The 15,459-nt window shown below is 39.3% G+C and overlaps 2 protein-coding genes across 10 annotated transcripts in view; one reads left to right on the top strand and one right to left on the bottom strand.

Annotated features, from left to right (window-relative positions):
- LOC128663865 (phospholipid scramblase 3) overlaps positions 1–15,109 on the bottom strand; it is a 201,994-nt gene extending 186,885 nt beyond the window's left edge. For 2 of the 8 annotated variants that reach the window (XM_053718416.1, XM_053718423.1), the window contains exon 1: positions 15,004–15,101. In XM_053718416.1, the coding sequence (XP_053574391.1) occupies positions 15,004–15,084 (81 nt within the window). In that variant the 5' untranslated portion in view covers positions 15,085–15,101. Of the gene's footprint in view, positions 1–5,333; positions 5,505–13,365; positions 13,508–15,003 lie in introns of those variants that run through there. The other 6 variants (XM_053718422.1, XM_053718414.1, XM_053718417.1 and 3 more) reach the window with 6 other exon arrangements.
- The window catches only part of LOC128663867 (phospholipid scramblase 3), a 95,340-nt gene that overhangs the window by 15,237 nt on the left and 64,644 nt on the right, over positions 1–15,459 (top strand). The window contains exon 1 of one of the 2 annotated variants that reach the window (XM_053718424.1): positions 13,591–13,785. The exons of the other annotated variant lie outside the window; for it this stretch is intronic. The gene's annotated coding sequence lies outside the window, so the exon portion shown is untranslated. Of the gene's footprint in view, positions 1–13,590; positions 13,786–15,459 lie in introns of those variants that run through there. 2 annotated transcript variants of the gene reach the window in all.

The following is a 15,459-nucleotide window of genomic DNA, read 5'->3' as shown; positions in this document are numbered from 1 at the left end:
CAACCTGTAATAAATGATGCCACCAGCCCACCTGCAAAAAAAGTATGCCCCAGCCATAAATGATGCTCCCAGCCTTAAATGATGCCCCAGCCCCCCTGAAATAAATTATTCCCCCAGCCCCCCTACAATAAATTGATACCCCAGCCTTAAATGATGCCCTAGCCCCCTGCAATAAATGATTCCTCCAGACCCCCTGCAATAAAATGATGCCCCAACCCCCCAGCAATAAATGATTCCCCCAGCCCCCTGCAATAAAATGATGCCCCCAGCCATAAATGATGCCCCAAGCCCCCCCTGCAATAAAATGATTCCCCCAGCACCCCTGCAATAAAATGATGCTCACAGCAATAAAATGATGCCCCCAACCCCCTGCAATAAAAATGATGCCCTGAGTCCCCCTGCAATAAATTATGTCCCCAGTCTCACTGCAATAAATGATGCTCCCAGACAATAAAATTAAGCCCCCAGCCCCCTGCAATAACATAATGCTCCCAGCACCCCTGCAATAAAATGATGCTCACAGCAATAAAATGATGACCCCAGCCCTCCTGCAATAAAATGATGCCCTGAGCCCCCTGCAATAAATGATGCCCCCAGACCTACTGCAATAAAATGATGCCCCCAGCGTTGCTTCAATAAGATGATGCCCCTAGCACCCCTGCAATAAAATGATGCTCTCAGCAATAAAATGATGACCCCAGCCCTCCTGCAATAAAATGATGCCCTGAGCCCCCTGCAATAAATGATGCCCCCAGACCTACTGCAATAAATGATGCCCAAGGCAATAAAATAAAGCCCCCCTGCAATAAAATGATGCCCCAGCCCTGCTGCCAAAAAAGATGCCCCCAGCACCCCTGCAATAAAATTATGCTCACAGCAAAAAATTTATACCCCCAGCACCCCTGCAATAAAATTATGCCCTGAGCCCCCCCCCTGCAATAAATGATGCCCCCAGCAATAAAATGAAGCCCCCACCCCCTGCAATAAAATGATGACCCCAGCCCCCTGCAATAAAATGATGCCCCCACTAGACCCTCTGAATCTCGGATAGGAAACATTTTTAGGATTTTAAATACATACTATAATGCATCCAGCTGAGCTAGGGATCACACAGCATGTGCTGACAGGGCGGATTTACATCTCAGGTGCCTGTAGGCACAAAAACCCGAAGCACCCCAAACCACCCCCCAAAAAAACAAAACAAAAAAAAAGTGAAAAAACCAGAGGAATTTTTTCTATTATTATTTAGGACAATTAAAAATAAATATTAGAATATTAGATGTAAAACATTAAAGCTTAAGGTAATTACATTTTCCATTTTATGGAGATACACAAATACATACATCAATTGCAATATTTGTTGTAATAGAAGCTACACCAAAAATCTATATTAACTTAACTCAAATGGCCATACAATTAAAACCGACCATTATAAAAAATGGATGTAACATACACCTATGAAATGTATTGCAGATATTTCTGCTAATTTCTTTTGTGTATTTATTGACCGAGGCTCCACAGGAATTCTTCAGCCTCTTGGGGTTAAATTTTGTACCCCTCAGTCACCCCCCTTTATGGCCCCTTGGACCAATAATTCTGCATCAGATAGATCAATTTGCAAATAAAACACACTGACTTACTTACAGTTAAGTTTACTGTCACTCCTATGAGATTTTCCAGCCACAGTGTATGCAAACACAACAGCTTGTCTGACCCCTCAAACACAGCCTCACTAATTGTGTTTTATTCCTTGTATATGTCACAGGGAGTCAATGATATTCCTTGTTTAGAACTATATTACAATTCAAAAACAGAAAATATGCAGCAAAGTGAAAAATTCATAGCTGGATCTGTTCATCTATTTTTCACGCTCTAATATATTTGTATATGTGTTAGAGTAGGAATTTGATTAAAGTGTGTGTGTACATATATATATATATATATATATATATACACACACAGGTGGCCCTCGTTTTACGCCGGTTCAATTTGCGCCGTTTCAGAATAACAACCTTTTTTTTCAGTCATGTGCAGTAATTAAAATAGTCAGTAGGTGGAGCTGTCCGCTTGTTTTGCAGCAAAGTTATGCAACTTAACAGGTCTGAAATTGATCTGTGTACACAGAACAGACATTAGCTATCCAGCAGCCACTTCACTATTATCTTCCTGTCCAGCTGCTTGAGGTGAAGGTGCCAAACTGCCTATTAATCACTGCAGATTGAAATGCATAGAATAGCTGCAGACCCAATATTATCTAACATGCTAACAATGCAGAGAACTGATTGCAGAAAAATGCAAGTAAAAAAAGTTTTTGTTCATTAAACTTAGTTTGATGATGATGCAGTCTGTTGTGTGATTATTTTATTAGGTGCTGTTAGCAAATGTTTTTGTTCATTAAACTTAGTTTGATGATGATACAATCTTTATTATTAGGTTTATAATGCTGTTTAGCATTTAAAGTCTTCATTTCAAAGCTTTAAAAATAATGTATTAGACGCTACTTATGTCATTTTGAGAGGGGCGTTGAACCTAACTCCCTCACTTCCCATTGACTTACATTATAAACTGGGTTTCAATTTACAACAGTTTTGATTTACAACCATTCCTCCTGGAACCTAACCCCGGCGTAAACTGAGGGCTACCTGTATATATATATATATATACATATATGTTAAATATATATATGTGAATAATATACACACAATCACACATTATATATATATATATATATATATATATATATATATATATATATATGTGTGTGTGTGTGTGTGTGTGTGCGATTGTGTGTATATTATTCACTTCCTTCATTAAATTTTCCCTGTAATACATTTATCATTAAAACAGATATTTAACTTGTATTTTTAAATGTGCTTGTGTATGATGTATCTGAATTAAAAAAAATCTAATGAAAAACCTATTTAAAGGGACATAAAATGTGACAGTTTTCTAGGGCATTTTATTATTGCACTAGTGCTTGCACAGCAGACCCAGATGGGCTCATAGGACATGTTTACTGACAAGCCATTAGTGTATTGCTTTTCTGGAGATGACTTTGACTATGTGCTTAACATTCTGTTGGAGTTAAACACAGTTTTGGGTAAACAATAGCAATATTAAAACTAGCAGCATGCAAGCTCATCAACAACCTTTGCAGCCATTGGAAGAAAATATAAAATGTAGGTATTTTTTTCCACTACATGAAAAAAAATCTTGTGAACTCTGATATTTTTAGAACAAATACACACAGATGTTAAATTTATTTTGTTCTGTAATATAAATATAATATGATGTTGCTCTCAAAGGAAAAAATGGAATGTAGATTATATGTAATCCAGGGGTCAACAAATGTGTTTAAAATTAGAAGGCAGTAAGAATATTTATGAGCTCTACTTTTAGGACCTAGAAAGTGGTATTTGTATATAGATCTATAGTAAATAATCCAGAAAATTAGGAGTCACGAGTCAGGGGTAAAATTCAATTTAACACAAAACACAAACATACCACACTCACTAGATAAAATAACAGATGAGCAATTATGCCATGTGAGTGGTTTACACACATACACATTTTTATTTTGCTAGTTAACCTTTAGTAATCAAGCTCTTCATTTATGGCAACAGCCTTACAGTCTACAAACATCATTGTCAATGTGCCCTAAAGGCTGTAAATCACAAACGGCAGCTTGTAATAAAGAGCAGAGCAGCTAGTCCCACACATAACCTCCTCACCTCCAATGCCTTTATAGAACAAAAACATTCATCCTGAAGCAGAATTTAACCCCCTGGCTATCAAAATGCACTACAGCACATAACAAGTGAATACACTGCAATCCTCTCTGGTAGCCAAGGGGTTAAAGTGTGCTCTGCTTGTTATGTTGTCATTCTAGGCAGCATTAGAAGCATTGTACAGTCCTAACCTGTCCTGAAGCCTTCATTCCTTCAACAAACAGTGTCTGCACCACATCAGCATGGGGCTTGGCTGTGTGAGGGAGGAAGTACATAAAATAAAAGTGAAACTAACAGTAAACATGCCTGGTTAAAATGGGAGGGGTTTAGTTTTAATCTTTGCCCCTCTCTTCTTCATGTCTCCCTGGACTGCTGTAACATATTCCCAATGAAACACTCGACTCTGTAAGCAGCTGGCAGCAAAATTCTTACTAAAATTAATGCCCTCAGAAATACACTGACTACATGCAGGCGCCCCTCACTGCAATGCGCCTGTGTGCTGAGCTGACCTGAGTATCTCTCCACTGACTCCAGCCAGAGCCGTCATAGCTGCCCCCCCAATTTTTTTTTAAAAGACAAATAAAAAAGTTTCTAAAGTTAGGCCCCCCGTAGTTCCACCCCTGCTCTGACGGTCTGACCTACCTTGTTCACTGCTCTCTCTCTGACTCAGTTACCAGATTTTTTGGGCAAGCTCACGCTGTACTTCAGTTCAGACAGTAGTCCCATTGTTGAGGCCCCTCTCTCCCACATGATGTCAGTCACTGTTGTCACAGACTGTGCGCGCATATACAACCGCACTGCTCATCACTGTGTGCTAAGTTGACCCACACATGATGTTACTGGTGGGCGGGGCTAAGGTAACCAGCGATGCCCTATGGCCAGTCCGGGCCTGGGGGAGAGAGAGAAAGGGGGGGATAGAGCAAAAAAAAAAAAGGGGGAGAGAGCAAAAGAGAGGGGGCGTGAGAGAGCAAAAGAGAGGGGGAGAGAGAGAGCAAAAGAGAGGGGGAGAGAGAGAGAGCATGCAAAAGAGAGGGGGAGAGAGTGCAAAAGAGAGGGAGGGAGAGAGAGTGCAAAAGAGAGGGGGGAGAGAGATCGCAAAATAGAGGGGGGAGAGAGAGCGCAAAAGAGAGGGGGAGAGAGAGCGCGCAAAAGAGAGGGGAGAGAGAGCACAAAAGAGAGGGGGAGAGAGAGCAAAAGAGAGGGGGAACAGAAAGCAAAAGAGAGAGGGGAGAGAGGGAGCAAAAGAGAGGGGAAAGACCAAAGTGAGGGGGGAGAGAGAGAGCAAAAGAGAGGGGGGAGAAAGAGAGCAAAAGAGATGGGAAGAGAGCAAAAGAGAGGGGGGAGAGAGAGCAAAAGAGAGTTGGAGCGAGAGAGTGCAAAAGAGAGGGGGGAGAGAGCACAAAAGAGAGGGGGGAGAGAGAGCAAAAGAGAGGGGGAGAGAGAAAGCAAAAGAGAGGGGGAGAGAGAGAGCAAGGGGTGGGACCGCTGTACTGGTGGGACTCTCTCAAAACCGCAAGTATAAACCGCTGCAGCGGATTATTCTAAAGCACAGATGTGGTTTCAACTCGGAAACAATGAATGTTTATAGCCTAATTGTGGGATTACCTGAATAAAAGGGATATTTTGCATATTGGTATAACTGCCTAAATACAGCTATCAGTGTCCTTACTGGAACAAGAGCGGTCACTGATCTAATTTCCAAATCCAGACACACTCTGACCATCCACTGTATATCTATTGTTTGGACGTGGTACATTCAATTACAGGATATAATTCCTAGAAGAAAAAAGAGAATAATCCGGTAAGAGTCCCAAAATGCCATAAAACATAAACTTTATTTTCAAAATTAAAAATCCAACATACAGGGATAAGACCAGCAGACAGGTCTTACGCGTTTCGGCTGCGTGCCGTATTCATACACCTACAGGTTAGCATGTCTGCAAACTTTAAAAAGAGGCTGCTAAGCAGCCATTGGACAAACAATTGGTAATTAATTATTCTAAAGTGTCAACACTCGAGATTTTACACATTACTAATCCCAATGGATAAAAATGATTATATATGGAGGGCATTTGCAGATATCATTAAATGAGAGAACAGATGAGTTGGAGAATGAACAAACATTTAAATGAAAGATTAAACGAGCATTCATTGCTAAACATTTTGCCACAAAAATGTCAACATAAATATTACATGAAAAGAACAACCCTTGTTTCCTCAAAATCTTAGATTGTAACTATTATTTTTAGGGTTTGCTTAGAAGATGTATTTCCCAATTCTAAATGTTGCATTGAAGTACTGTACCACAACTTATTAATAAATACAGTTTAACTACTAGTGTCATTGAACAGATAGTGCATATTTGCATTACTGTCATTGACTTAACACCATTCAAAGCAGCTCACATAGACGCAAATATATTTTTTTTATTTATATATAGAAAGCAATCCCTGACATGAACATGACATTGAGCATGAGTGTATATATATGAAATATTAGATATAAAGAAAATGTTGATGTACTAATGCTGTAAGTTATTGCTGCCTGTAAAGACTGGTGCACTTAGTTGGAGATCAGAGTTCTCTTTTATTTTTATTTTTAAGAAAATAATTCTATGCACTAGGTTACAAACTGTGTAGTCAATTACAGGTTGCAATATATCACTGCAAAAGGTACTTATGTGGCATGTTAGTTTGTTTCTGTTGTTCTCTAAGAGATTCCAGGTCATGATATGATAAATGCGGAAGTTAAAAAACTGGGGTATGAGAATGAATACCCATTACCAATAATTAATGACGTCAAATTCAGAATTGAAGCCTTTGGGTATTTGGGTATCCAATTTAAAAATCCAATAAATCTCTTATTTGGAGAGGAGTCTATCCCTATCCCCTCCTCTGCTAGGATTTTTCACATGTTCAATTGCTCTCCATCTAAATGTGTTGGTATTTTGATGGTGAACATCTAAAAAATGTCTTGATAGAGCTGAACATCTCTTTTCATTAGTGATATAACCCAGATGTTCTCTTATACGGGTTCTGACATCACGACTAGTCATTCCAACATATTGTAATTTATGTTCTGTACATTCAATCAAATAAATTACATAAGATGTAGAACAAATGACACAGCCCTTAGTGAGAAAAGTTTGTCCTGTAACTCAGGAGTAAAAATCTTTCCCTGTTGAAAGAAAATCACAGGATTTGCATCGTGCATGGCCACAACGGAATGTGCCATTTACTGACATAGTTAAGTTTCTCGAAAAGACACATTTACAACCATCTTCAACTACTGCCTTAAGCTTCTTATCTCCGTACAAAATTGAGAAATATTTTTTAATAATGCTACATACCTCAGGATACTGGGATGAGTACTTAGTAATGAAGATTGGTTGTTTAGTTGTCATTTTCGTTGGATTACTAGATAGAGTGGCATTTCTATCCATGTTGTCTATTTCTTTGGAAATTTTGTTTACTTGTTTTTTAGAGTAGCCTCTGGTTTTGAACCTTTTCTTAAGATCGGTGCTTTGTGCAGCATAGTCAGCCTCTTTTTACGGTACAGATTGGTTTTAATCTCATTGGTCAACAATGACCCCAAAAGTTCAACATCCAAAAAGCATGTTTTTTCTTTGTTCCATTCATATGTAAAGGTGACTCCTGTGTCTTGTTCATTGAGGTACTGAACAAATTGTTCAGCATCTTTTTCACTTGATCTCCAAATGATCAAAAGATCATCTATAAATCTTTTATAAAAAGCAATGTTGTCCCTCATTGGATTGGTATCTGAGTACACATGTTTGGACTCTAACCATCCCATAAAGATGTTCGCATACGAGGGGGCAAATTTTGCCCCCATCGCAGTGCCTCTGAGTTGTAAGTAGTACTGTCACTCGAACATGAAAAAATTATGTTCTAAGAGAAATCTAGTTACACGTAGAACAAATTCTTTGTGGGTATCAATCATGTCATTGTCCAAATCTAAGAAAAATTCAATGGCCAGGAGACCCTTGTCGTGGGGTATGCTGGAATATAATGACACAACATCAATCGTGAGCCAGCTGTAATGTTCCTGCCACTGAACTTCCCCGAGTAACGACAAGACATGGGTGGTATCCCTTAGATAACTGTAAATGCCTCGCACTGATCTTTGAAGGATGTTATCAAGCCATTCAAACAGAAGGCTTAGGAGAGACCCAATCCCCGAAACAATGGGGTGGCCTTTGACATTGTCAATACTTTTATGGACCTTTGGCAGATGATGGAAAATCGGGACCACAGGGTGTTCAACTACCAAATATTTGTGGGTTTCCCTGTTAACCCTTTAAGGACACAGCTTTCAGTTTGCTCAATGGTTTTATGACAGAAAAATTCCGTCATATGTCCTTAAGAGGTTAATGATCCCCAAAGCGACTCCATCATCTACCAAAGATCTCAATTTATTTTGGAAAAGAAAAGTAGGGTTCCTATGCAGAACTTTGTATGTTTCTGGATCCCTTAACTGACGATAGGCTTCAGTTATGTAGTCTATTCGATCCATTACCACAATGCTACCCCCCTTGTCTGATTGGCGGATGACCAGATTTTCCTTATTTCTTAGTGTGGTAACTGCCTGATTTTCAATAGCAGATAGATTACTCTTAGATTGTGTCATTCTGTAGTGTAAATTAGTTAAATCTTCTACAACTCTCTTGTGGTATAACTCCAAGGCATTACCCCTGCTTTGTATAGGGTAAAAGTTGGAATCAGGCTTGAATCTAGGGTAAACTCTAGATTCTTCCTGTTCCATTGTGTATAAAGATTCTCTTTCTAATCCTTCCAACAAAATTGCATCACAAGCATCCTGAAATGTATGTTCAGAATTAGTTTGAATGGAATGTTGTGGATTGGTTACACTATTGTCAGAAAAATGTTTTCTGAGGGTCAGTTTCCTGATAAACTTGTTGACATCTAGGATGGTGTTAAACAAGTTAAAATTACGAGTGGGACAAAAGCCTAGACCATAGCTAAGAACCCTTTCCTCTGTGTCATTTAGAGTGTATGAAGAGAGATTAATCACATTAGTGGTGATACCTAATTCTCAGTTTTGTCCCTCAATGCATACCTGTGATTGACACAGGTTTTTAGATGAGTACCTCCTCCCTCTGTTTGTTTGTGGACAAGCCGAAAAACCTGTGCACTAGCACCTTGAGATTGTGTTGGCACCTGTTCATTTGTTGTTATTGTTGTGTCACATTTTTTCAAAATGGAGGACTTATCTTTAGGCCGTGTTCCCTGATCAATAGCTTCAGCCTGGACCACCTGAGTTACATTGTCAGGAATAGTAGGGGCAGTAGTGTTACTAGATTCTATAGGATCCCCTGAATCAATATCTGTGGTTGATGCTTCATCACCAGAAGTAGAATAATTCTGGGATGAAAATTCCTCATCAGTTACCTCAGGATCAGAAAATGAAACCCTCTTTTTATATTGGCCCCTTCTACGTCTATGCTTTCTTTGTTGTTTACTGGCTTCACTACTCACTGCTCCTATTTCTGATGTATTGCTATTTACTATATTGTCTTGATTGTGTGTATTGCCACTGTTCATCCTATGTGCCCCCTTTCTTGATTTATGTTGATTCTTGGGTTTCTGCCATAAAAAGACCTTATCTGTGCTGTAGTCTTTCTGGTCTCTTACGGCTAGATTTAGAGTTTTGTCGGTAAAGACCCGCGTATCTAACGCTGGCTTTTTTCTGGCAGCACCTTTAAAATAACTCTGGTATTGAGAGTCCACAGAATGGCTGCGTTAGGCTCCAAAATAGGAGCGTAGAGCATATTTAACGCAACTTCAACTCTCGATACCAGAGTTGCTTACGGACGCGACCAGCCTCAAAAACGTGCTCGTGCACGATTCCCCCATAGAAAACAATGGGGCTGTTTGAGCTGAAAAAAAACCTAACACCTGCAAAAAAGCCGCGTTCAGCTCCTAACGCAGCCCCATTGTTTCCTATGGGGAAACACTTCCTACGTCTGCACCTAACACTCTAACATGTACCCCGAGTCTAAACACCCCTAACCTTACACTTATTAACCCCTATTCTGCCGCCCCCGCTATCGCTGACCCCTGCATATTATTTTTAACCCCTAATCTGCCGCTCCGTAAACCGCCGCTACTTACATTATCCCTATGTACCCCTAATCTGCTGCCCCTAACACCGCCGACCCCTATATTATATTTATTAACCCCTAATCTGCCCCCCACAACGTCGCCTCCACCTGCCTACACTTATTAACCCCTAATCTGCCGACCGGACCGCACCGCTATTATAATAAAGTTATTAACCCCTAATCCGCCTCACTAACCCTATAATAAATAGTATTAACCCCTAATCTGCCCTCCCTAACATCGCCGACACCTAACTTCAATTATTAACCCCTAATCTGCCGACTGGAGCTCACCGCTATTCTAATAAATGTATTAACCCCTAAAGCTAAGTCTAACCCTAACACTAACACCCCCCTAAATTAAATATAATTTAAATCTAACGAAATTAATTAACTCTTATTAAATAAATTATTCCTATTTAAAGCTAAATACTTACCTGTAAAATAAATCCTAACCTAAGTTACAATTAAACCTAACACTACACTATCAATAAATAAATTAAATACAATTCCTACAAATAAATACAATTAAATAAACTAACTAAAGTACAAAAAATAAAAAAGAACTAAGTTACAAAAAATAAAAAAATATTTACAAACATTAGAAAAATATTACAACAATTTTAAACTAATTACACCTACTCTAAGCCCCCTAATAAAATAACAAAGCCCCCCAAAATAAAAAAATGCCCTACCCTATTCTAAATTACTAAAGTTCAAAGCTCTTTTACCTTACCAGCCCTGAACAGGACCCTTTGCGGGGCATGCCCCAAGAAGTTCAGCTCTTTTGCCTGTAAAAAAAAACATACAATACCCCCCCCCCAACATTACAACCCACCACCCACATACCCCTAATCTAACCCAAACCCCCCTTAAATAAACCTAACACTAAGCCCCTGAAGATCTTCCTACCTTATCTTCACCATACCAGGTTCACCGATCGATCCAGAAGAGCTCCTCAGATGTCCTGATCCAAGCCCAAGCGGGGGGCTGAAGAGGTCCATGATCCGGCTGAAGTCATCATCCAAGCGGGAGCTGAAGAGGTCCATGATCCGGCTGAAGTCTTCATCCAAGCGGGAGCTGAAGAGGTCCATGATCCGGATGAAGTCTTCTATCAACGGCATCTTCAATCTTTTTTCTTCGGGAGCCATCATCTTCTATCCGACGCGGAACATCCTCTTCTCCCGACGCCTACTAGCCGAATGACGGTTCCTTTAAATGACGTCATCCAAGATGGCGTCCCTCGAATTCCGATTGGCTGATAGGATTCTATCAGCCAATCGGAATTAAGGTAGGAATATTCTGATTGGCTGATGGAATCAGCCAATCAGAATCAAGTTCAATCCGATTGGCTGATTCAATCAGCCAATCAGATTGAGCTCGCATTCTATTGGCTATTCCGATAGTTAGTTAGTTTATTTAATTGTAGTTATTTGTAGGTATTGTATTTAATTTATTTATTGATAGTGTAGTGTTAGGTTTAATTGTAACTTAGGTTAGGATTTATTTTACAGGTAATTTTGTAATTATTTTAACTAGGTAGCTATTAAATAGTTCTTAACTATTTAATAGCTATTGTACCTGGTTAAAATAAATACAAAGTTACCTGTAAAATAAATATAAATCCTAAAATAGCTATAATATAATTATAATTTATATTGTAGCTATATTAGGATTTATTTTACAGGTAAGTATTTAGCTTTAAATAGGAATAATTTATTTAATAAGAGTTAATTAATTTCGTTAGATTTAAATTATATTTAACTTAGGGGGGTGTTAGTGTTAGGGTTAGACTTAGCTTTAGGGGTTAATACATTTATTAGAATAGCGGTGAGCTCCGGTCGGCAGATTAGGGGTTAATGTTTGAAGTTAGGTGTCGGCGATGTTAGGGAGGGCAGATTAGGGGTTAATACTATTTATTATAGGGTTAGTGAGGCGGATTAGGGGTTAATAACTTTATTATAATAGCGGTGCGGTCCGCTCGGCAGATTAGGGGTTAATAAGTGTAGGCAGGTGGAGGCGACGTTGAGGGCGGCAGATTAGGGGTTAATAAATATAATATAGGGGTCGGCGGTGTTAGGGGCAGCAGATTAGGGGTACATAGCTATAATGTAGGTGGCGGCGCTTTGCGGTCGGCAGATTAGGGGTTAATTATTGTAGGTAGCTGGCGGCGACGTTGTGGGGGGCAGGTTAGGGGTTAATAAATATAATATAGGGGTCGGCGGTGTTAGGGGCAGCAGATTAGGGGTACATAAGTATAATGTAGGTGGCGGTCGGCAGATTAGGGGTTAAAAAAATTTAATCGAGTGGCGGCGATGTGGGGGGACCTCGGTTTAGGGGTACATAGGTAGTTTATGGTTGTTAGTGTACTTTAGAGCACAGTAGTTAAGAGCTTTATGAACTGGCGTTAGCCCAGAAAGCTCTTAACTACTGACTTTTTTCTGCGGCTGGAGTTTTGTCGTTAGATTTCTAACGCTCACTTCAGACACGACTCTAAATACCGGAGTTAGAAAGATCCCATTGAAAAGATAGGATACGCAAATGACGTAAGGGGATTTTCGGTATGGAAAAGTCGCGGCTGAAAAGTGAGCGTTAGACCCTTTTTTGAGTGACTCCAAATACCGGCGGTAGCCTAAAACCAGCGTTAGGAGCCTCTAACGCTGGTTTTCACGGCTACCGCCAAACTCCAAATCTAGGCCTTAGAAATTTGACATGTTTTGTGTGGATAATTTGTTGTTTAGAGCTTTCAACAACCCCTTGTAACATTTTATCATATTCACAATATTCTGAGACATCTTTACATTTGTTGAGTTCAATATGGAGTACCACAATGTCATTTCTAACCATAGACAATTGATCAGTTTTATATTTAATTAGCATTAACATCAGTCTTAATGAGCATTCAGAAAGGATCTGGTTCCACTCACTAATGAAAGTGGAATCAGTTACAACAAACGTAGGAAATTTCCTGACTCTCAACCCTCTGGGTATCATGTTTTGATCATGGTATTTTTTCTGAATCCAGGTATCTAGCTTAAGTCTAATTTCTTTAAGTCTCAACAGCTCCATATTGTTAAACATGTCTCCAAGTTTAATACCCAAGGATTCTGTGGTAAAAAGTCATCCAGTTCAATGCCTTCCAAATCATCATCATCCAAAGATAATAATGAATAGAACTGAGTGTCAGACTGTATATCTTCCATCACTATATTGGTGGATGCAGTTCATAGACTGCTTGGATTTTGATTGAAAACTGTTATAATAACTAGTTCAGTCACTATTGCATGCTGTAAAGATTGATCCTGGTAAAGAAACCACAAACCTCAGGCACCAGAGTGAGGGGAGATATTGCTTAGCAATCACAAAAAAGAAAAATTCTGGCGGCTGGAGAGTTTCTTTAAATTTCACATAGAGGAAAACACCTATTGCTGGTGTATACACACTGTGGGCATATGAAGAACGGCGGCAACTGGGAAAACAAAATGCTTGAACACTCACCCCTTTTCTTCAGACCGGTGCCTCCAAACGATCCCACACTCGATGCTGTAGGTGAATCGCCACAAATCGTTAGCCCTCCGTCCACCACGAGCTGCCTGGAAAGCTGCGATGACGTTGCATGTATTACCACACCTCTACTTCGCAGAACCAATCCGCTTCAGCTACCGATGACGTATGTAGGGTAGGGAACCAATCCTAAATAGATTCTGCAATCCGGCAGTCCGGTCACTGGTGAAGGGGGAATGACTGCTTGTTATCCCGTCTTTATGCCGCTAGCTGCAACAAATATCCCAGCCACAGATCAAAGGCTCCTCTCGGATCCAAAACCAGCAAAGCTTCCTTGGCAAAGAGATACTCCGGATCAGCGGGGACTCCTCACAATCCCTCAGGGGTTCACAGAAGAAAAAAGAGAATAATCCGGTAAGAGTCCCAAAATGCCATAAAACATAAACTTTATTTTCAAAATTAAAAATCCTACATACAGGGATAAGACCAGCAGACAGGTCTTACGCGTTTCGACTGCGTGCCGTATTCATAGACCTACAGGTTAGCATGTCTGCAAACTTTAAAAAGAGGCTGCTAAGCAGCCATTGGACAAACAATTAGTAATTAATTATTCTAAAGTGTCAACACTTGAGATTTTACACATTACTAATACCAATGGATAGAAATGATTATATATGGAGGGCATTTGCAGATATCATTAAATGAGAGAACAGATGAGTTGGAGAATGAACAAACATTTAAATGAAAGATTAAATGAGCATTCATTGCTAAACATTTTGCCACAAAAATGTCAACATAAATATTACATGAAAAGAACAACCCTTGCTTCCTCAAAATCTTAGATTGTAGGATATAATTCCTCTACTTCAGTGCTGGGAACTTTTGTGCAATCCTCCTGTGACTTTAACAGGATCTTGGAACTCTAAGAATTTTTCAGTTTATGATTTTGAGTTTTGAGAGCGCTCTCTCTCTCTTATTTTATGAATCATGATTCCCCCTTTTTTGTCTGTATCCATAGTGCACTATGATAGAAGTTGAATGGCCATATTCATTGTGATACATAATATAAATGGCCTTTATTTTTGCTTCAATAAATGCTTTAAATCAATTTATGCTCCCTTTTCGCAATGTATTTGGGAATTCGGCACTATTAAGTTTGTATACCATATTGTTATGCTGAGGGTCCTCAACACTCAGGTTGTATAACCACATATTTTTTTAGGGATTAGTTAGTGCTGGATAGGAAATGCTGATTTAATCTTTTAGGATTTAATATATATATATATATGTATATATATATATATTAACACATAAATATATATGTATATAAACATATACACAGTCCAAAGTAGAGATTCACACATATGCACAAGTCAGAGTCTCAATATAAGATTCACAAGTAAATATCATGACAATTTGCCCCTTATATATCGGTTGACGTGTACAGAGTTAAACCTATAGTCATGTAAAAGTTACACATAGTATATAAGTACTTGTGATTCCCTTTGTAAAGTATACAGACAGATGTCTGTTGAAAAAGCCTTTCTATGCGTGTACAACACAACTAACACCAGCGGGACAGGGACCCAAAAAGCAGCAAGTGCTTGACAGCTTATAGCTGTGCCCACTCACCGCATCTAGGTGTGCTGGTCCGGTATCCAGACGTTGAAGTCTCTGCTCCTGTTGAAAACCAGACACCGTTGACAGCCCCATCCAAATCCACAATGGAGGTGTTGTCTGATCACGTGACTAGGGCAACCAATCAGGATTGTGGAATCCCAAAGCCAATTTCAAAGCTCCGTATAGGGCAAATGAGAGCTCCCTTCGCCTACAGTTCCTGGTCCAGGAAATAACAAAGTAGCAAAATAGAGATACCGTAGGCAAAGTAAAGAATTAAAAAGTCTAAATTTTGGACTTTTTAATTCTTTACTTTGCCTACGGTATCTCTATTTTGATACTTTATATATACATATATATTTATTTTCCCATAGACCGCAATGTAAAGGCACTTTTCAGTGCCGTTTTTTTTTTCTAACACCCCACTCCCGCCATTTTTAAAGCCCCAAAACTGCCTAGTGCATTTTTTTT

The sequence above is a fragment of the Bombina bombina genome, chromosome 6 (assembly GCF_027579735.1).
Source record: "Bombina bombina isolate aBomBom1 chromosome 6, aBomBom1.pri, whole genome shotgun sequence".
Taxonomy (NCBI): Eukaryota; Metazoa; Chordata; class Amphibia; order Anura; family Bombinatoridae; genus Bombina; species Bombina bombina.
The sequence above is the reverse complement of the archived record's forward strand: the minus strand, read 5'-3'. Positions and strand labels throughout refer to the sequence as shown.